General features: G+C 42.6%; 1 protein-coding gene across 1 annotated transcript in view; it reads right to left on the reverse strand.

Annotated features, from left to right (window-relative positions):
* Window positions 1–22,506, reverse strand: part of mpp7a (membrane protein, palmitoylated 7a (MAGUK p55 subfamily member 7)) — a 189,269-nt gene that overhangs the window by 45,044 nt on the left and 121,719 nt on the right. The window contains exons 7-11 of the mRNA XM_034706737.1: window positions 14,144–14,225; window positions 12,235–12,320; window positions 8,738–8,812; window positions 4,253–4,449; window positions 3,553–3,617 (exon numbers count right to left, since the gene is read on the reverse strand). Of these exons, the coding sequence (XP_034562628.1) occupies window positions 3,553–3,617; window positions 4,253–4,449; window positions 8,738–8,812; window positions 12,235–12,320; window positions 14,144–14,225 (505 nt within the window). The remainder of the gene's footprint in view (window positions 1–3,552; window positions 3,618–4,252; window positions 4,450–8,737; window positions 8,813–12,234; window positions 12,321–14,143; window positions 14,226–22,506) is intronic.

Here is a 22,506-nt window from a genome sequence, read left to right on the forward strand (position 1 = left end):
TAATGCTAAGTTTAGGGGTGGTCAGCGGAGCTCTTTTTGGTTATTTCAGTGCACTGTATTGAAAGAGTCACATTACATTAAGGGCACACCGCCATGTCCAGGGAAACAAGTGGGTAAATGTGCATGTCCGTTTCAAAGCAGCAATCTACAGTTAAAAAATATGGGCAAAAAGAACCAGACTTTAGTTCAATGGGGTCATTGTGGAACCAGAGCGGGCCCATAAAGCCCAAGTACATGCGTAGTGTATTTTTCTAAGGGTTTATATGTTTGGGAAATCAAAATGAAAGGATTGAGAAAAGCAGTTTATTTTCGTGGAGAACCCACTTCATGTGCTCTCATTAGGCTTGGATATGTGGTTATGGGTATGAGGATATAGGTAAAGATATGAGGACAAAGCAAGCATGTTAGGAGGGAGGACAGTCAAGTTTTTGCAAAGCTCATGGTTAGAGCACAGCGTGGTCACACACAGGTATATGTGGAACAACCATACTGTAAAGGTCTACAAGAAGTGTACCTAGCCTGTAGATCTAAAATTTTAAGCCAATGGAAAAGTGCCCAAGCTTTCTTCTGGCCGGCAAGGACGTACTTCATTGGTAAATGAATCGCAATCACTTTCAAGCCTTACTCAGCATTGTCTTTTGATTTATCTTTAAAGATGGTCTTTTTAGGAGCAAAATAGTTTCCACCAGGGAGACCGTAAAACCTTCTGGTTCAGTTTGGTTGTGGTACGCTCCGGTCTGCGGTACCACCACTTCTAAATTTGACCCATTGGCAAACCAGGCCCTTTTAAGCATACTGGGACTTCTTACCAGCTGCCAGTACCATTTTCTGTCCTCTCCATATTCCATTTTCCCTTAGCAATTTATAACAGCACCTAAAATACATTACCCATGGTGCACTATGTGTCGCTTGTGTCCTTTCGTAGGTGTTACATAATGCTTAATTGTCTGTTTATGCCAAACACAAACTCTCAAGTCTCTACAGTGGTGAAAAAACAATATATGTGATACAGGGAAGCACAGGTTCACAAATTTGATGTGTCAGCCCCTGTTTGCATGAACCACAACTAATGATTACTTTTCCCCTTATCAGTTTTGAAAATACAAAAACAGTTAGAAAAGTCAACTGCAGTCTAAGTCTGTGTGGGGTGAGTGGGCCTACAATTTCTGCAAGACCCACAGCAGATATTGGCAGCGTGTAGTCTTCTTCCATGGCTACAGGCAGGCACACACAGTCGTATTGTAATGTGCAGTCACAGTGCCAGCTGGACAGTCTTCCGTTCATGCACTGTGGCTAAAACCATTTGCAAATCACATTACGATTTGGAAACTGTTTGTAAATCATAGCTAATGCCTTTGTTGTTTTAAGAGTTCATTTCAGGGAATATCCTGTAGAGCTTCTCAGTCAGGTGCAGGTAAAGAAGTCCTGCAAAGGGCCAAAACGGTTGTGGCATAAACAAGCCGGAGCATGTGGAGGCTATGCAGACGTCTACTGCACAACCCTCGAGCCTTCATTTCTCTGTGGTGGCTGGTAGGACTGGAGATGGGCTAAGATATTCAAACATTATTGTTGAGTCAAAATATTTGTTAAGGAGCAGCAATGTGCTTTTTAGGTTTCTAAATATTTAAAAGATTTCCCATAAATGACCGCAAGAGCCATGAGACGTTGTCATAAACTAACATTCACAGAGCAGAAATATTACTTGGGACCTTTATCAGGCTCGCTGGTTCATAGATTGACTATAAAACGCTTGGGATGACAGTGTTGCTATACTTTCAACATAAGAGATAATTCTGTTTTCCACCATTAAGGTTCATATATTAGTTGCCTTTTGAATCTTAAACCTTGAATGACTATTGGTAGGCCTTACGTAATTGTTCTTGCTGCTGTCCTGTACTTGTTTAACATGATTTATGTCTTCTGTCTTCATTATGAAGCAATTAACCTTCTTTGATTTATAAGGGTAATTTAGCTGTAATCCCTCCATTTCCTGATCCCCTACATTCAGGCTTGGTGTAGCACATTTCTGTTAAGTACCACAGCTGATGTGTTCAACTTAACTAAAATGAAACGACTGGCTACTGGTTACTGTGTTGTTTGCATAGTAAGTAAGGCCCTATGCTTAAAAGTTTTCTGTATTTATATATACTTTTAACTAGCTTGATTCACAATATCATTTTGCAGCTTTTGCATCCACTAGACCTGTGCAAACAAGCCCAAATAATACAAATTCAAAGAGCATTATCAAATAATTAATAGCACCACAAACTGTGCTGCAGAGCAAAAAGCATCTATGTGCCCAAGTTCTCAGTTGGGTTGAGATCAGGTGAGCAGGCAGGCCAGATCATTTCTGCAGATTCTGCCTTTATTTAAAAATACAGCCGAAAAGCATCATTTTAACCACAAAGTTGAAGAAATATATTCACTATCTGACCTGACGGTGTAGACTCCTTAATGTAAAAATGAGCCTCAATGCAAAAACTGTCTAATTCACCATCAGTGGTGCAAACAGCCACATATAAAGTGAACCTTTTAAAGTCTGCTGAAAGTGTTGGAAGAGGGCGCAGCACAGCTCTGTGATGCAGACAGCTTATCTCCACTAACAGATGCAAAACAAGAACGGACTGCAAAGAGCTGCAAAAATGAGTGGCTGTTTTTGTGTTTAACTGTCATTGGTAAATTAATGCTTTGTGATTTGGATCTTGAGAAGGAGCAGATATGGCAAATGCTGCACAATTCTTGGTGCTATTTGTCACCGCAATCCATTCTTAGTGAATTCCCCCCGTCTGTGTTTTAGTATTTAAGCACATTATGCTTTAAGAATGAGAGTTAAGTAAAGAGTGTTTAATCATGTGGTGGATTAATGGAATTTAAACTCCTTTATTAGACTTTATTCGTCTTTGGATATTGCTCTGCTCTGTCTTTGAGAAATTCAATCATTTCTTGTGTCACTTCAACCTCTTTGTTACTAAATTCTGTGATTCTGTCCATGTTTTCTGCATCAGGTAAATCAAAGAGGCCTACACAAGGAGCATTTACAGTGCATGTTCCAGAGAGCGAAGTTGAGTCTCCAACATGTCTGTGCGTCTAGTATCAGATCATGAATCTGTCGTTACGTTCTCTGAGATGCGGAGAGGTGAGCTGGAGGGGGAGGCTGGCTGTTGTTTTGGCTGGAAGGTGTAAAGGCAGAGAAAGTGTTTCACGGGGAAAAAACATTAAAGCATCTTCTGCATGACTAAGAGCACATCGACACTTGAAGAGGCAGACAGGGGACAGAGGCGTGAGAGTCTGGCAAGACACTGAACGAGACACTGAGAGAATGAAACATGGAGCAGACAGGGAAACAAGGAGGAAGGCAAATCCAGACACAACACTTCCTCTGATGACAGGTGGTGGATCTGCACTGCAGCTCAGAGCAACGTCCCTAACTTTCACATTTCTGAGTTACTATCCTCTCCTCTACATAACCCTTTCTCAGCCCACCCACCTGTTGTAGTCTGTTGTCACACACTGGTTGGTTAGAACTTATCACAGCAGATAATTTATGCTTACATGATCGTCGGCTTGAGAGCCTCTGGGACTGGAGAGTGGCAACGGGTCGTGGCAGCGCAAATCTCCTGTAAGAAAAAAGAGAAGGAGAGAGAGAGAGAGAGAGAGAGAGAGAGAGAGAGAGAAAGAAAAGGCACAATAAAACCATCAGTTTTCACGACCACACAGGGAATAATAAACACTCCCTGCTACGCTACAGAGAACCCACTCGTCAATATCCACCAGTTTCATTCTGTCAGCAGAGCCTGGTGAAAGAAAGAAGCAAGATTGAGCAAGGATGTGAGAGAAAAAAAAAACCCTTGCTGTTGACTAAACTACAGGGTTAAATGCTCTCTTTTATTCTCTCGCTCTGCTCCATCATTCTTTTTTGTCTTCGGCTGCTTGTGGACGGTGCCAAGAAGCTGCCCCGGCCTCCTGAGCTCTGTGTTGCACATCAAGTGCGGCCGTCCGAGTGCACACTGGTGTGCGATTTTCCATCCACTTGCTGTCCAAAGTGGATCGGTACCAGCACTATCATTTTCTGTCATTACTCATTTCAGGCCAGACATTGTGCGGAAATCCAGACTATTTTGGCAGTGTGAAGTAAGGAAAAAAAAAACGAGGAAAGGGAGAGAGAAAGAGAGTGAAACTTGTGTGACTGTGTCAGTAAAGACATTCTTGGTAAGAGGCAGCAGAAGACAGGACAGGCAGAGTTGTTTCTTACCTCTCCTGGAACTGTTTGGATGGGATTAGGCCGGCACGAGGATTGGTGTCCCCCTCGTGCTTGGCCTGCCACCAGGTTGCATCATCCTGGCTCATGATCTGAAGGATGGAGCCCTTCTTGAAGCCCAGCCCAGCCTCTTTACATGGGATGGCTTTGTCCTCCTTGGGGTTGTAGTCAAAGAGAGCCCTCACAAACACCTGGACACACAGAACAGGAGGGGAGGGATTGATGGCACGACAGGGAAAGCAGCGGTTCACTGTAAATTACCTCCCTCCATTGAGCGGAGTGTAAACGCTAAAGGCAATTCATCATGGCAAAAACAGAAGGTGCTTCACCGAAGCTCTGGGTAATTATTTTATAAAGGTCAGTGCAATCAGAAGTTGAAACCTGCAACTGCTGGACAAGGCAGTCTCTCTCCATGTATTCCATCAACACTTAAGATGCACTTAACCCTGTCGCCATCATCTAAGTGTGACGAGACTCCAGATCTCCTGAGTTAGAGACTCCAGCTGGAAGCATGCTGTTCCACTACTGACTTCAGTCAGACCAGGAATCTTTCCATTTTAACTCTCTGAAAAAAGGACCTCGTTGTTTGCATAATCCTGTTTAAATCTCTCTTAAATAAAACCTCAAGTAGCTAGAGAGTTCAGTGTTTTAGCAGTGGAAAGTTCAGATTTCTTTCATTGTCATCATTTAAACCTTCATTGATGACACCTTAGGTCATTGAATATGCTGCAGGAACAAGGTTACAACATTCAGGAAGCAGTGGACTGGACACAGGAGATCATTGTTTGCAAGATTGTGTTAAAATTGATCTTCAATCAAAACCATGAAAGACTTCAATATTCTTTTACATCAGTAGGCTAAGTCTTTTGTGTCATAAAGTGTGTTGTAACTTTATCACTTTGTATTAAGTATTGTGGAAAATCCAAAGTCTGTGATCTTGCACAGTCCCTGTTTTCATAGTCTTGCTTACAGTTCCTGGGAAAAACCTAGTTTGTGTCAATTGTGGCACACCCTGTGGTCTCATAAGTACATCTTACAACTTTTTCCTGATGAAAATTATCATCCTGCTTTCTTTGAACAGACATAGGTGTCACTTATTGTGAGTAGCTGCAGTTAAAAATGCAAAGAAAGAATATTTCTACGGCGTGCTGGTCTAAAAGCTACCTCCTCAGTGACATCAGGATTAAAAAATTACAAGATCGAAATAGTCAGTGGTGTGGCTGATTGCCTTGTTTGCTTTTGTAGGTCATACACATGTATCAGTAGGGGCGCTGGTTGCCTAGCGGTCTAAGCGCCCCACATACAGAGGCTACAGGACTCGTCGCAGGGGTCACCGGCTCGATTCCCGGCCAGTCGACCATCTCCTGCAAAGCCATCCCCCGCTCTCTTTTCCCCACATTTCCTGTCTCTCTTCAGCTGTCCTATCCAATAAAGCCAAAAAAGTCAAAAATATAAATAAAAATAAATAAATAAATAAACATGCATCAGTATCAATTTCACTGTCTGTTACACCATCACTTGAAAACTCCTCACAGACGCGTTCACTGACGGTAAATAAGACCTATCCAGTAACTTAGAAGTTTAACTGAATGGTTGAACAGATTTAGAGATGGGACATTTCGAAAGGTACTCAAGTAATATTTACATCACACTAAACACAAATACCAGTGTAGACTATTTATTCCTTTTTTGGACAAACCACAAAAAGTTCATTGATAAAAAAAACTGTGAGTTTGGTTTGTGTCGGTTTTGGCGCCTCCTGTGGACAATACCTCCTGTACACGAGAATATGACAAAAAATCTCCTGCCTTTTCATATACAGTCAGATATATCACTCATCAAGAATTGAGGCCATCTTCATTAATTGCCTGTCGTCGTATTCTCCTTCTCTGAAAGAGTCATTCACCTCCTTCAAACACATCCTGGCTTCAGGATCTGCCATCATTTTTAAAATTGGAAAAGATCAAATACACCATTCGTGGTTCAACAGATACATTTTACAGGTGTTAGCAACCTCTCATCTCTTACTTTCAAAGAATGCAATCTATTTAGCTGAACTAAAGTCATGGCAGGATGATCATATATGCTCACTAGTCATCTAGGAAGAACATGTTGATGATTGATAACACAATGTCCTTCTTTGTTTGTTTGATGTTGTTTGTTTCTGCATTATTATTATTTTTATTTTATTCAATTTTTTGTTAGGTGCACTCTCTGTTATACACTTTGCATATATGTATTCATTTGGTTGTCTCTGTTTGTTTTAGTGCAGTTATTAAATGTTAAAATTAATAAAATTTGGTTTAAAAATAAAAAGAATTGAGGCCATAAAATAAAAAATAAAAATCTCTTTTGGCAGCTTTCTGTTGATTACTTTCCATGACACTTGGCCCGCCAAAGCAGGTTCAGATGCTAAAACAAACTTTGTAATTAAATCTAGTAAATCTTCTCACTGATGGCCTTGCTTGCTCTTGTAGGTCATAAAGAGGCATCCGCATTGATTTCAGTCTGTTTAATAACCAGCTAGAATCTCCTCATAGGAGTTTTAAGGACACTTCATTTATGATTCTTCATTCAGAATTGTTTTGGATGAAAACATTTTGAGTCTTCATTTATTAAAATCAGATTAAAAAGTGTCTTAGACTCATGTGCCTTTAACTTTTTATTACATTTTCAATACACTCAAAGAATAAGGCGTCATAATACACAAAAACACCATTAAGGAATTTGCCAGTGTTTTCTGTTACGGTGGATTAAAGGTGAATGAATAATGGCTGCCTGAATTAAGAGTTGTTTTCTCACTTCGAGTACGTGCTCTAATTTCATTTGGCAGAGGTGGATGGGACACCTCATCGACTCAAAGAACCTTATAGTGGAAAAATCTCCGACATCTTTTCCCAGTGTGGGCGGCAAGCTGCAACTTAGAGCGCCTTGCTGTGTCTTCTGTCCAAACTGAGAATTGTCACTATGAGTTATTACTCCGAAGACACCTCAGAGCATGTGGAGAGAGCAGAGAGAGGCAAAGAAATCATGCATGTATGTGTGTGTGGGAAAGATAAAAAAAAACCTTAGAGGGAAAGCAGGATTCAACTTTTTTGATATTCTATTGATTTAAAGAGTGCTCTGTGCCATGTAGTAAAATTATGTTTCAGACAGAGATGTTTTGTTTGGGTCATACAGCTGCTCTGGCTGCTAAATCCTCCTGCAGATTACACTCATACATCTACACTCTTTTCTTCTCTTGGCTCGATGTTTTTGGCCTGTGCATGTTTAGCCACTTAGCTGCCCTTTGATGCATACACACTACCTGATGTAAGCGTGCAGGATATTTTCATGAAGAAGAGGCTGTCTGTTTGGACTGGAGGACTACTTCTCAGCTGGAAATCTTTAAAGGCCAGACAGTTTAACCATAACAAAATGACAAAGGATGTAAATGACCCACCTTGTCCTGTACACCTCTGTTACACACGCACGCAGGGTGGGCTGTGTTGTGACTAATGATAAAGCGCCTTCGACCTGGGAGCTTAAAACCGCTGAGCGTAACCAGCCTGTGTCTGCTACTGATGGATGAACGTATGACAAATGATGTATCATCGCCCCAGTGGGTGAGAACGATGGTATGCTGGTTGGAGTGACAGTTAAATATCTTTAAAATGGATGTCTACAAGCTACTGTCTCCTCATGTAGTCCACATGGGTGGATTAAATCTCATCCTAAACATGGCTGGATATCAAACCTCAAGTTTCTCTTTGCCATAAAAAGTTTCTTCAGAAATAATTGTACTATGTTAAGAACCAAAAGTTAGTGTTAAGTCAAGTTGAGCAGTCTAGATGATTCTTCAGCTCAAGTCTGCAACAGCACCATCATCATGCCTTCGTAATTTCATACCTTCACAAGGTGTTATGGCATTACGGAAGCATGAGGGTTGAACACACAACATGAGCCTCAAATATTCACATAGTGCTGTCCAACACTGCCCACTCACAGTTATCCTGCACTTGTAAGGCCTCTGTTACTACCTTCGTTGCCTGCACAGAAGCTGGACTGCTTAGTCCCACCCTCATGGCTCCATGACATTTAATGTTGAAGGTGAGACAATGAAGGGGTGTAAATATTGCTCCTTGATCTGGTAGTATGAAAAGGGCTTTTGATACATCCCTAAAGTTCCTGTACTGCCACACATGTAGTTAGATGATATCAAAAAACTTACAGCAAAGGCAAGTCTGGCAGTGATTGTCTTGGCCTCCATGTTTTTCATATACAGTAAGCATAAAGTGAGTAGTAACAGTGTGTTTTGATAAAAGCAAATTTGGAGTACCTTGGCATTAGTGTTAATGGTGTACTGTGTAGGATTGCTATACTTGGATACTGTCTCTGATTTATTTATTTTCCAAAATTGCTTTAGTTGTACCTTTCTATTTTTGATGTGAGCCGTTAAATGTTGAACAAATAACACAATCCAGTAGGGGCACCGCTTACCTTTGGTTCCTTGGCTGGCCCTTCCTCCTTGACCCCTGGGATGACTTTAAAGGTAATGGCTCCTTGTGATTGGGCCTGAATATGGAGAAAGATACCATGGATAACAACAGTTAAGGTTTGAACAGAGGGATTTGAACCATCAGTCATCTGTCCTGCAAACATTTCACAAAGCTTTTAATCCCATAAAAATCACATCACACAAGCACTGTTTGATTTTTAACAATGGAGGGTTATAAGGATTGGATGACTCCACTTGGCAGGAACTGAGAGTGTGTGTGGGGGTAAAAGGAGGAGTGTTGAAAGCGATCATATGCTGTGAAGGCCTTTGTGTCTGAGTTTAAGAGACTCCCTCTTTCCTCTTCAGTGGGCCCTCCTGGCAGAGTCAAGGCCCCTGAAGGAGCTTATTTGAGGACTGTTTGGACCAACTACTGAGCATTAATCTCGTCCTCTCAGCATGTGGTCTAAATACCAAGAAAGACTTGTTAAGAGGGGCCAGTGTTTGGTTTTCAGCACAGGGATAGCAGCCACAGGGTCCTGGATGAGTTTGCTGTTTGGCCATCTCAAACAAGCAAGTTTATTTTCACCAAAGTGTAGGGAGGAGTAAAGCTGAAATAAAGGAGAAAGCCTTGAGCAGTGTATAGACCAAAAGTGAAGGAAACTGTCATTTTGTATTACTCGGGCGAGTTGTCGCTGCGGGATGATACATATTTGTTTAGATTCACTGAACCCAAACAAGAATAATAACCCTCTGGTCAGGTCTGAAAATCAAAGACTTTGGTTTTTATGGATTCACACAGCTCACTTTCTCCTTGAAGGATTGTCAGGAACAATTAAATGCTGCTTATAAAAATTGGATTTTACCCATGCCCAATTTTGTGACCTTTTTGCTAAATCAGGATGAGTAGAATTTATTTAAATGACACAAACTACCAACAAGCTGCAGAGCGCCAACGCATCTACATCCTCTGATTGGTCGTTGTTAGGGATGCACCGATCTGATCTAAGTATCGGATATCGGCTAGATCTGGCTCCAATAGCTCGATCGGATATCGGTGACAAGGGGCCGATATATAGTGCCGATCCATATGGCAGACCTATTCATCTCAGTTCGATGCTTTTCTGTGTTTACAACAGCCAGCCAACAGCCCAATGGAGCATGATGGAGGATAACTACAGAAGCTCTGCAGTTTAGGTGCATGCTTATTTTGCTAACAACTCCGCTGGAAACTTGCAACTTGCAACTTGCAACTTGTGCAGCGTTAACAGTTCGAAGGATGGCAGTCGCGCTGAAAAATATAATGGAAGCCCAAAGTTTAGTTTACATCAGCTGTAGCCTACTGCAAAGAAGGAAGAAACCTTCTATTAATGGATTCAAAGTGTGAAAAAACGGTTAATGGATTTAATTGTTCCAGATCCTTGAAATAAAGGGATTCCAGCCTCTGGTTTAGCACTTGGAACCCAGGTACAGTTCACCATCAAGTCAGAAATGCCTGAAGTTGCCAAAACATGATTCTGTCCTCACATTAAGGAATAGAGATTGTTAAATCAATACCAGGATCGGATCGGCTAGTATCGGTATCGGCAGATACCAAAGCCCAGGTATCGATATCGGTATCGGGACCTAAAAAGTAGGATCGGTGTATCCCTAGTCGTTGTATAATCAAGTCACACAATAGCTAAAAAAAATGCTTTACTCAGTTTTAAGCCCATATAAGGAGAATGTGCTGCAATCAAAGTGGAGCACACACTACAAAGATCAACAGGCTGATATGGGGTCAATTCTCTACATCCAACAAAAGTGAGCATAGTCTGGATATTCTGATGGTTCAAAGCCAGATTTTCTTGCATGTTAAGAAGGATTTCACTTCCCCTGATCTAACCCGAGAGACGTCAGGGCCCATTTAAAATATAAATATTTGTTATAGTTTTGGGAGAACCCTGAGGACAGCCGAGCATTCACTATGCATGCCAGTTAGTTTGACATAGATTTAAAGGTTGGCAGCTATGGAGCTGCACCCTCTCTGGGCACCTTTGTTGGGTATCATTGTATCTGGGTCATAGACTGTATAAAATATGGACGTGGTATCCGTGACGTCACCCATCTGTTCCTGAGAGCTGTTTTGAAGCAAATCGACGGCAGCAGCCATATTGGTAATGCGGAACTCAACTAGGCAGAGTGTGACGTAGTGTGAGTCTCTTAGCCAATGGCTGTGTGTTCCCGACCGGGAGTCACGTCAGTCATGTCCTTATTTGGGCAAAACTCATAATCATAATATCTTCTTAACCGTCATGTTAGAAAAAAATTCACCCACCGTACAGTGTGTGCCATTGGAGAGATTAGCGTTGTAGGGCCAAGCCGTTTTTTGAACCAGGCTGTAAACATGTTTATTAATGCTGCAAAGATCGTCTTTTTCCCATTCATATCTATGTGGTTTCCGGTGTTTCTGCAGCCAGCCTCAAGCGGATTTTCGATGTATTGCAGTTTATATCACTTCCGCATTGGCTTCATCGTTTGAGACCAGAGTTTGCCGCTTGATCTGGGTGCACTAATGGCGGCATAAGGAAGCACCAGGCTCACTGCAAGCATTCGGGGGAATGAAGAACAACTGCTATACAGGACGACAAAACATTCTTCCTGGAGCTTGGGCAGCAAAGACTGGGAAAATTGAGGAAATGGTGAGTGGGTAGCTGATCTGCAAAAGATTATACACTGTATTAAACTTTTTAACTTAATATCTTCAAAACAAATGAGTTACGGATAAATTCAACCCCCATACTGAGAGAACGAACAGACAAAGAGGTTACTCAGACCAGAACGTTTTTTTTTGTACTAGGCTGTAAACATGTTTATTTCTGCTCTAAAAATTTGCGTTGTAACATTGGTGTTAATGGGACTTCCTGGGTATTTGGCATTTTGTAGCACTTCTGGCGGTTTTCACTTGTAAATAATCCAGACCGGTATGTCCTTTTGTTTTCTGTATGTGGTTTGTAAATATGGTTTTAGGTTGAAGGGATCACTGATATTATTAAATGTTATTTATTTTTCTTTGTTGTGATCCTCAAGAAGAGGCAGAACAATAAGTGGAGGAAAGTTTACTCAACTGTTCTGGAGTTGGGAGCTTTTATTATTTTATAAACTGATTCACCACAAAATATTACTTGACTGGGGTTATGAATTCTGAATAAAAGTATTGTTGACAAAGTAACTTCAGATGTGTGCTTGTCTTTTATGGGGAAATGATTTGTAAGGACTTTTTCCAAGAAAAGACAAGTGAACTAATTTAAATGCTTGATTTGATTCACTGCATGAATATGAGGAAGATGTTTAAGTCCTTTCTGATGTTTAGCACAGTTTTTTGCATGTACTTGCATCTTTGCATTAACATTGTATGTTTCTGCACAGTGCAGAGATGTCCTTATATTTTTGGTCTAACCACATTTAGACAGTATGCACACGCAGCAGAATGTATTCACAAACACAGACAGCTGAGTCTCACCAGAATTCGTATGATTTCCTCTGGTTTCTTGTCCTCCACAGGGATTCCATTGACCTCCTTCAGCTCGTCCCCCACATGAATGAGCCCTTCCACACACAAACACAACATTTACACTTCTACAATCACTCTGATACTTCATTATTTAACGTCCTAATATAAGTGAGCTACTGTATAAAGAGTCGAAAGCTCACACACCCCAGGGTTGTGTACAGAACAGCAGATTAATGTTTATCGTCATGGTGGCATTGGGGATTGGAAAAGTACCAAAACGTTATTGCCGACACATGTGGAAATTTGCCTCTGGCTTCATTGTGGCAGAGCTGAGGAACAGGCTGGACAAATGAAAGTAAAGTCAAACAGAAAACATGTGGACAACAAGCACAGCTTCTCAGTAAACGTGTCACTCATGATCACATTTACCAAGTGGGAGAGAACAACACATGACACAGAACTGGTGAGTTCAGGTGCAAGGATAACAGCTATAAAAAGTCCTTTCTTTAGGTGCTTTATGGCAGCAGGAACTTTTCTCATGAACAACGGGTCTAAAGGTGCATTTCGACCAAGAGTTCCGGGGTCTTTTAGCCCCCAGAACTACTTTCCCCAGGACTAAAAGGTTCCTGTGCCCCCACTGTTGTCTGCGTTTCGACCGCGGGCTGAAGTCCCGGATAGATTGTGCAAATCAGGCCAGTGAAGTATGGAGAAAAATAAATTATATCAAATAATATTTCGAAATCTTAATAAAAAACTGAACTAGTTTGCATTCCCAGGTACTCCCTCTGTGCAAACTCCCCAAACACTGTTACGTTCAACCAAAAGTCCCAGGACCTTTGAAAAGTACTACCCCCAAGCAGGGGCTTTTCAGGGGGAAGATTATCTACCCCTGAACTAAATTTAGACCCTGGTTCCTCCGATCAAAACGCACATATTTCAGGGGTAAAGTCCCTAGTTCCGGAGTAAAGTTCCTGCGGTGGAAAAACGCCTTAAATTCTAGTACCCTGTAGTACTTTCCAAAGGTCCAGGAACTTTGAGTCTGAGCAAATGCATTCTTTTTTAGTTCCTGGAGTTACAGTTGTAAGAGTGACCCTGTAAACTGTAGCCCTTCAGCTGACTGTGTCAGTGGTGATCAAGTTTACAATAGATCAATCAATCAATCAATTAATCTTTATTTGTATAACGCCAAATCACAACAAATGTTATCTCGAGACGCTTTTACAAACATAGGAGGTCTAGATCACTCTATGTCAAATTATGAACAGAGACCCAACTTCAAGACAGGGTAAGACTCAGTTTAAAGATGTTTCAGAGGGATGCATCTGGCTGAAAAACGCCAGCTAAACCAAGACACTGGTCGATCTCTGCCATGGCTTTGAAAATCTGTCTTGCTTTCAATAGAGTATTTCAGGTGTTTTGAATCGACTTCATCAATAACGCTTGTCTCCTTCCAACTGTTGATTCAACAGATTATTTAGCAATGCAATAAAGCATGATTAAAAACAGCACAAACTGATTTTCCTCCATGCCAACCTGACCTGTCTGTCGCTTTCCATGGCCTCATCTTTTTGTATGGGGTTGGACTTTTTCTTATTGCTTTCTACTGATCTGGCGATGTAGTGTAATTATTGCTTCCCCATACATTACTGGTCTAATCTGCATAATTTTTATGGGACCAGGCAATGATGGGCCACAGGAAGTAACCATTTGGTTCTTGAATAGAAGTTCTTGCAACTGAAAGTTCCTGGTACTTCTGGTTGAAAAGCATCTTTTGATGTGTTCTTTTTGTTATGTGAATCACTTTAACTCATAACCAAACGCTAGCACAGATGCAGATACATACAGGATTTTCCAGAGGACACACTCCATACAAAAACGATAGAACCAATATTAGGAGAGTAAAAGAGATGGGACTGACCACTTCTGTCGGCTGCTCCTCCTCTCATGATCCGCGCCACCAGGATGGCTCCTGTGATTTCATCCCGTCTTATTGTTGCTCCCTGCAAAGCAAACACAGACAATCATTAAAAATCAGACAATCTGAGTTTGGTTGCATCTCTGCTTTAATATGCATTGCTCAAACGTGGAATGATAACAGCCCCAAATGAGTTAAAAATATATATGTGATCAAACTGCAAGGATTTAAACTATGCAGGGGGATAATCATTGCTACTTTATTAAAGGGTGCAATATAAAATCGACACCCTTGAGTATCCCAAAGGTGACCCTGTTGAAACTGTATCAATTCTCAGTAACGCTATCATTTTTTTCATATATTTTTTTAAAGTTCTTCTATTGCTTTCCTCAGACTGCACAAACAAAGTGCTAAAATGTTTGATATTACAGAAACTTGGATAATGACAAACACAGATCTCACTGTTTAGATTTATATCGAGGATCAGCCTCACTGCATTCATTTCTTAAAAGAAACTGTATACATACGGCTCACTTTCTGCAGAAGCAATGTTCGAAGGCATCAATGTCTTCACAAAAAGTGGTGGTCTAGACAGAGAGGGGTGAGGGCCAAGCAGGTATAACACACAGGACTTAAAACACACACACACATATACACACACACCCACACACACCCACTTGTTCCAGCCTTCCCTGTCCCCTTTTATTGTCTTGGTTCACTGCCAAAGAGACACACGGACAAGAGGATAGTGTTTCAACTTCCTTATTTGAGACGACAGTGTTCAGCAATGATGCGTTTACCAGTAAACCAAAATAGCCGTTTCCCTTTTCAATAAAACAAAAGTCTTAATGGATGCCAACCTGTCACAGCCTTCCCACAAACACAACTGAAGCACCAGTCTGGCTGGGATTAAGGATGGAAGAGGAGAGCGTTGCAACACAACGGGTGGTGTCATCCTCCCTCAGGACTGATGACCTGAACCAGACAGATGGGTCGTCTAGTCGACACATAGTTTGTTAGGCTGCAACTCATCCTCCACCCTGTTAGAGCTGCTATTCCCATCTTCCCCAAAAAGGTTGTTTTTATTTCGATTGGAAAAATAAAAGAAGGTGCAGACACGGAGGCCTCCTCGTCAGGTTTCAGTCATGTTTTATTTCAGCTGTCCTGCTCTACTGCCGCCCAGGTCGACTGCTGGAGTGCAACAACGGCTCGCCATGTGTCCCAATGTGTCACTTTTCTGTGGGGCTTTGACTGCTACCAGCTATGGGAAGCTAAAAAGAAAACAGTCACCCAAAGACCAAAAGAGCCTCTGCTTTGTGCCACTTTGCAGATACCATTAGCTTGTCATCTTCGTTGTTTTCACGACCTGTTCACACCTAATGGTTTTCCTCTGAGATAATGGTTTCCTCAAGGACTTTACAGTTTGGAGAAGGAAACAAGGAGAGACATCAAGATAAGACAGTGGTAGATCCTACAGAGAGCTGTGCACCTAATAGAATAATTGGGCATTTTAAAGAAACCTGAGAGGTTGCAGTAGGCGAGGATTCAGTGGAGCGGGTCAGTAAAAGGGGAAGGCACTGTCAGACCTCTGTGTCAAGGTCATGCATAACCCCTCAGTGTGACTTAAAGCAGCCGTCTGTGATGCAATAACTCCAGACAGACAGAGAGGCCATTTCTGTGTGTGTGTCTGAAGAATATATCGCTGCAGGGAATGATACAGACTATGATAGACAATAAGATGAGATGGGGAGTCTGCAGAATAATCTCACAGGAGTATTCAGACATGTGGTCATTAACTTTCTCCCCCTACTTTCTCACTCTGAGTTGGATGATAGCCAGTGGTCTGATGGATGTTTTTAGAGTGTCCCCTGGGGTCCCTGGTGGCTGGTGGCAGACTAAAGGCTAACTAAACAGCAGAGAGGCAGCCTTGGAGTCAGAGATGGTAACGACAATAGGCTGTCTGCACAAACTCCACAGTCGTACTCTGCACCGCACGTCTACAGCTATCTATGGAATCTGCTCACATATGGTGCGTGGAGATATATCGTGTTTTGACACATATGGCTTAAATCACATGGTGAAAACCCAGTGCCACTTAGAAACACCACTTTTACGAGTTTTATTACAAGTGGCAATGGTGATTATAGACCAGCACATTTAGCATGCAAACACGAAAAGCCTGAGGTCATGAACCCAGGCAAAGGGACCATTTCATCCCCATTCAAACCACAAAGTTTTCTGTGTTTTTACACTAGTACTGAAGCTAACTTGAGGACCAGTTGACAAATTTGCCCTTGCTCATTTTACCTTAACACTTGAACCAACCCTTAAAAAGAAGTTATTTAAAGCTGCATTCATTTTGAAGCCTTCATTCTTTGTGCTTTGACCTACTGCCCTCAAAGGTGCCGGGCCTTCACAGGCCAGCCAAACGGCAGCACGAGAGTTTATGGAAGTGAGGGGAGCCTCATAATCTGGCCAGCCTCTGACTGAACTCAGCCCTGCTACGGTAGCCAAATGAGCTCTGTCTGATAAGAGACGCTGAGAGAGGCCAAAACGCTCCAGTGGCAAAGTGAGCGAGCCAGACTGGAGGGTAAGTGGAAGAGCAGGGGAGAGTCAGGGAGCACAGTGGGTAAATGAGCGGGGTTAGAAGTAAAAGTTGGCACAAGGGAGTGACTTTGTTAGGATTACAAATGAACAGGATGTTATGAGATCAAGTTAGAATATATAAAAAAGGATTGAAGAGGGAATAAGATCAACAAAGTGAGTGATCTCCTGTGGTGCTGCCATCTTTATTCCACCTCCCTCTTATATTCTTTCAATCTTCCAGGGGTACATCAGGCTCTCCTGGAGACTTTATGAATGCCCTGAAAGCAGAGGGAGTTAGCTGGAACGAGTGAGACAAATCAAGCCTCCTGAACTCAGCATCACCTCCCCCTGTGCCTTGATACCCTATGGGTGCTATCCTCAGCATCCAGCCAAGCATGGCCACTAATGAGGAGTCTTTGCTCTGTTAAATAAATACATAAACAGCCAGGCAATAACCTAAACAAGCTGCATAAAGTGTGTATGTGTGGGGGGGTATGTAAGGAAGAACCACGGTAGGTAAAGACCCCCAAGCACCAGGATGGGCTTCCTGTTGTAGCAGCTAGGCATTAGCACGGACTGATGGCAAGGTTTACACTGAGCCCTCACCGCCTGCTGGCACATGGAAACCATTTCAGACTTTTCCTCTTGCATGGAAACAGTGCAGGAAGTCAGAAGGGGAATGTCAGCGTCTGTCAGAGCACACACACACGCATGAGTGACAGCATGTGTAGGTGTGTTTTTGTATGCATGCAAGCTTGTCTATGTGTGTATTTCTATGAGAGCACAGCCGTGGGCTTCTGCCTGAAGCCAGGCCAAACAGGCCAGGGAGAAACCTCAAAAGACTGCATGATGGATGCTGGACAGTTACTAAGTCTGATTAATGGGCCACGCTGTGTTGGCAATAAGAGACAGGGCGCCACTTAACCATCAAGTGGTTCAGATGCACTGTTTGCATGGAAAAAGATAGCATGGTGGGTACATGAAATAAGGTGTTTTGGTTGGCAGGGACTTATTCCAGTTGAGCTCTAGATGAGTATAAGAATAGACTCAAACAAATTTGTTGAAAATGAAACGCTGACGTTCAAAGACAAAGTCAAAAATAGAGATAAGAAGAGGGTCATCTTGGACTAGGGAGGGCCTTCTTGCAGTAGCCAATTAGTCAGCAGTAAGGTGATCCGAAGCCTACACTCCCAACGTGATCGGCTCCATATGCAGCTGCTGCTCCAAGCTCTATTCCCCCATATTCCTCTATTTCTAACACATAAATGCCTCTGATTGTTATTGTTGGGCTGGCCAAAAAGGCAACGGCTTAGTCTCTACTGGATGATGAGGAGAACTGGAGCGATGCTCGTCCGTATCAAGGCCATCAACTCTTCACAGCGTATGCACTGGAGCAGGCACGCCGACATGGCAGCCACATTAAGTACGTGATGACAAATGGCTCACACCTCATACAGTTCAGGAAAAAGGAGAGAAGAGGGACTGAAATTTGGATCCTGTAACGTATGAGAGTGTGTGTTTATTAGAGGGAATGGAACGGAGAAAAGACTGTCCAGGGAACTGTCAGCGCACAGTAGTGCAATGAAACTTAAGCAGATAAGAGGAGTAAGACAAGTTGAATGTTGGATGTCTCATCACGTTTGCTTGTTGAGGATTGGCTGCAATGAGTTTCTGGCAAGGTGGATTTTATGGGGCAATTACAGTGCCCTCTGGCTGATGGAGTGGATGGATGGATGGCTGGATGATATGATGGAAGCTGGCTGGCTTGTACGCTGGTTGTATGGATGACGAGAAGGCTGGCTAGATATCTTGGCGCGGGTCATCATGCGTCTCAAGGTCTGGGGTCGGCTATGTGTGGCCTGTCTAGAGAGTCCCACATGATCTCTTTTACCATTGCTTTGACCACAAGTCCATAAGTAAAGCCTCTCCACAAGTCCTAACCCGCCAGGGAAAACAAGCACGGCGCTCCATTTCAAAGACACGGCTCTCGGCCCATAACGACCACTCAAAACATCGCCCCGTGAACCGAACTGAACGCTGTAGCATTTGACAAACATTATTTCTCCCTCCAAATTGAGAGCGACAAGGGAAAACAAACACGAGTGGCCCGGGCGGAGAGGCCGACGTGTTTTGACATGATGTCACTTAACAGCAAAAGTGTAACAATGACAATAAACTCCTGCCGACTGCTGTGTTGACCGCTGTGTTTAGAGGTATAAATACAAGTGTAGTGGAAACACATGCTGGCATTCTTCACACCAGATGTCGACCATGGAAAAACCAAAATACAAAGTGGGAATGGGCCTCCTGGACATTAAAATACAATTACCTCCAATCATATCTGGTGTTGGAGTGTGTCATTTCATCTTACCTCACCAAGATGGCATAGAGCCCCCCCCCACACATGACCGTTCCACACATTGAGTCCAGCATATTTACGAGATCTTGCATACCTCCTCAAACGCCACAGACTCTGGTGCTATTCAGAAATAGTCGTATCATGAAATATTCAGTCATGATATGAAAATCCATTTAGTGTTATGGTCACCTATAAAGATTAATATAGTGCTGTAAAGGATTAGCAGGAGTCCAGATGAAAATCTATATTATGTTTTGACAGACAGAAGGCACCTGAGGTTTTATGTCAAATGATTTTCCTGGTTGATGCAACAGATCTGCCTGTGCTCGTCGCTCCCCTCTGGGTGACCTGCTTCATGCCTTTCCACCTGTTTTATTAAATCATTTGTGATTAAAACTAATAAAAGCTACTCCCCCCCTCTCCCCTCCTCACCCACCCTTCCTCCCTCATTCCTCTCTCGCACTAAACCAGGCTCTGGTTTCCCTTTTTTATTTCCTTAACCCCGATCTTGACCCACCCGCCGTAATTAACAAGTACACTGAGAAAAGGGAAAATTGCAGGTCATTATTATGATAATTACGGTGTGCAGGAGTGATTCCAGGAGAAGCTGCCAGGTAATGTAATGCAGAGGGCCTCGTGACGGAACGGCTCACCTTCATTTGTCTTCCTCCGCCCCTCTTCCCTTTCCTCTTTCGCCTCTTTAAACCTTAATGTTAGAGCAAGTCATTACCCAGTTGCTATGAAAACACACTTAGCCGCCCACCTCAGTGCTTCAGACAGGTGCTGGGTGATTTTGGATGTGTGATTCTGTGTGGCTATCTCACCTAATGTGTGTATTTGTTTCCATATTGCCCACATGAATCACCATGTAGACTGAGTGGAATCGCCGTCTCTCTGCTATAAGCTGGACAGTGCCAGATATTAAGTCATGATGTACTGAATGTGTGTCTGAGAGCACTGTATGAGCTGTATGAGAGCATACAAAGAGACAGTTGTGTTACAGGGAGAGGTCTATCGCTGCTCTGGGATTGTTTAGTGTTTCCCTGTCGTTATCCTGGGTAAAGAAAACAGCACTTTCACATGTCACTTCTCATTTCTAAAGCTGTGCTGGGAATCAGGGCCACTGAGGAGCAACCCTGGCTCCGGCGAACAACAATGCCCGCATTCAGCCCTCAGAGCGAGCGCGTTGGCTGTCGGAACGCAGAGCGGAAAAGAGCAACAGTGTGGGGGTGTGTGTACACGCTTATGATTACACATGATGGGAGGAAGACGTTTTATTAAAGGGGGCTGTGAGATTAAGATCTGGGAATCTGGAGCCTCAGAAGTGGCTTTGGAAGCAGCGCATGTTTTCACATTCACAACTCAACAGGCTGTAAGCATGGTGTAACAACTGCTGGACAAGCACGCTAATGAGAACAAATTCAGGCTTTTCATGTCCACACTATGAAAAACTGTGACCCTTAAAATTATGTTTGCATCCTTTTACTATTAGTACTTATTTTGCTTTTGAATTAATCACTATTAAGTTGTTTTGAATGAGTTAATTGCACAAATTGAACTGCCCCTTGCAAAGAAAGCCACATTAAGCTGCATGATTACTGCCTCAAGCTGCTCCATGATTATCTGTCTGGGGAGATAAATATCATAAAGATGGTTGTGGTGGAAAAAAATGACTCTGTCCAACAATCCTTATCTGTCAACTCATCTCCAAATGACTCACAAAGACTGTGACCAAAGGGGAAAACTGTGCAAGAACAGAACATTGCTTAATAAACTCAATAAAGACATGTTTAAAAAATAATATTAAAGACATTGTGTGTCACTTTACAAGGTTGACAGGAAAGAATGTGCAGGAGTCAATACATTTTACAATGTTAGAGCTGGACAGACATTATTCACCTTTAATTACAGGAAAAACTATCTGTTACAGCTACTTAACAACTTGTTCCTGGAAGCGTGATTCAACCTGGGCCTATTTTATCATATTTTGGAGACTAAATGACAAGAGCTAAGTGAAACTACTCCGGTGATTACTTCAGCCTGCAGTAAGAAGACAAGCTGTAAGGCTGGAAGTCATCTTTTGGGGTAAATAGCAGATCAAAGTGAGTCTGCTTAAAGTACCTGTGTTTTTTGCCACTAATAAGCCCATGTAGTTGTGCATGGGAAGAAGCACGCCCCAGAATGGTACATAACTTTTAAGCTGGGTAGAAGAAAGAGGCAACGTCTGGTCTTAGAATATGAAGCCAATGGGGACGTGCTAAAACAGCAGTTCTTTAAGCGTCCATCTGAGGCCACACACAAAAAAAGATGGAAGCCTGGCTCAAAAAACAGTCTTGGTCTGAATAGCCCATTTTCTAACGGCACACATTGTAGAGTGTGTACGTTTTTTATTACTTGCTAATTTTGAAGGTTTCAAACTTAGAAGTTTACCATAATTAAGGGCATGGCTGCCTAGACTGACAGGCAGGCACAATGTAGCTGTTAGTAAGGAGGCTAAAGGCAACCCTGTCTCTTTGCCTCCTGCTTGGTCAACTGACAGTTGGGTTGAGTTTCATTTCCAATGTGGCGGCCACGGACAATAGGCTTCAAAACTCTGTTTCAGAAACCAATGGGTGACATCACGGAGAGTACGTCCATGTATTATACAGTCTATAAGGAGAAGGCAGCGGTCCAATGGAGGACTTCTTGCCTCCTCTTGGGACAGGCAGCTCCAGGCCAACCTAAAGAGACAGCTCAAGTTCCCAGAGGACATCGCAACTACTCAGCTTTGACAAGACATGGTAGTAATATCAAGACCTACTAAGCAAGTGGTCTTGTTGGAACTGATTGTCCTCTGGGAAGACTGGAACAAAGAAGCCAAAAACTACAAGAGGGCCAAATATTGAGAGTTGGACCAGTTGCTGGAGAACCATATGAGCCAATGGAAGTTGGATTCTGGTGGCTGTGGATTCAGAGGGAGTAGGAGTAGGAAGCCACTTTGACTCAAGTCAAGGACTGATCACACCAGGTGAGGATGTCTGATGATGTGTCCAAGTTGCACCAGCAGTTCTAAAACGACTGAAACCTATAATCAATTATATTAATAGTCCAAAGTTAAAGTACTTTCTCTCTAATTGATTATTCAACACCTCTGTGCACAGACAAAACCTTTGCATGATAACCACAAGAGCCCATGCAAAAACACAAATAACAATAACCCAACGGTATATACACACTCAACATGACGGTGAGTCAGTCAGCCCCTGTAGAGTTCCTCACTTGTCTTGCGTTTTGGAGTGTGGTGCTCCATCTTCGTCCATGGCAGCTCCCCAGACACTGCGGCCTAATCCATCAAGTGAAAGATGTATTGCTTTTAAATCACAGGGGTCTAACTTTAAACACTAACATGTGTGCTGTCTGCTTTAATCTCATTAACTGCTCC

The sequence above is a fragment of the Notolabrus celidotus genome, chromosome 17, assembly GCF_009762535.1.
Source record: "Notolabrus celidotus isolate fNotCel1 chromosome 17, fNotCel1.pri, whole genome shotgun sequence".
Classification (NCBI taxonomy): Eukaryota; Metazoa; Chordata; class Actinopteri; order Labriformes; family Labridae; genus Notolabrus; species Notolabrus celidotus.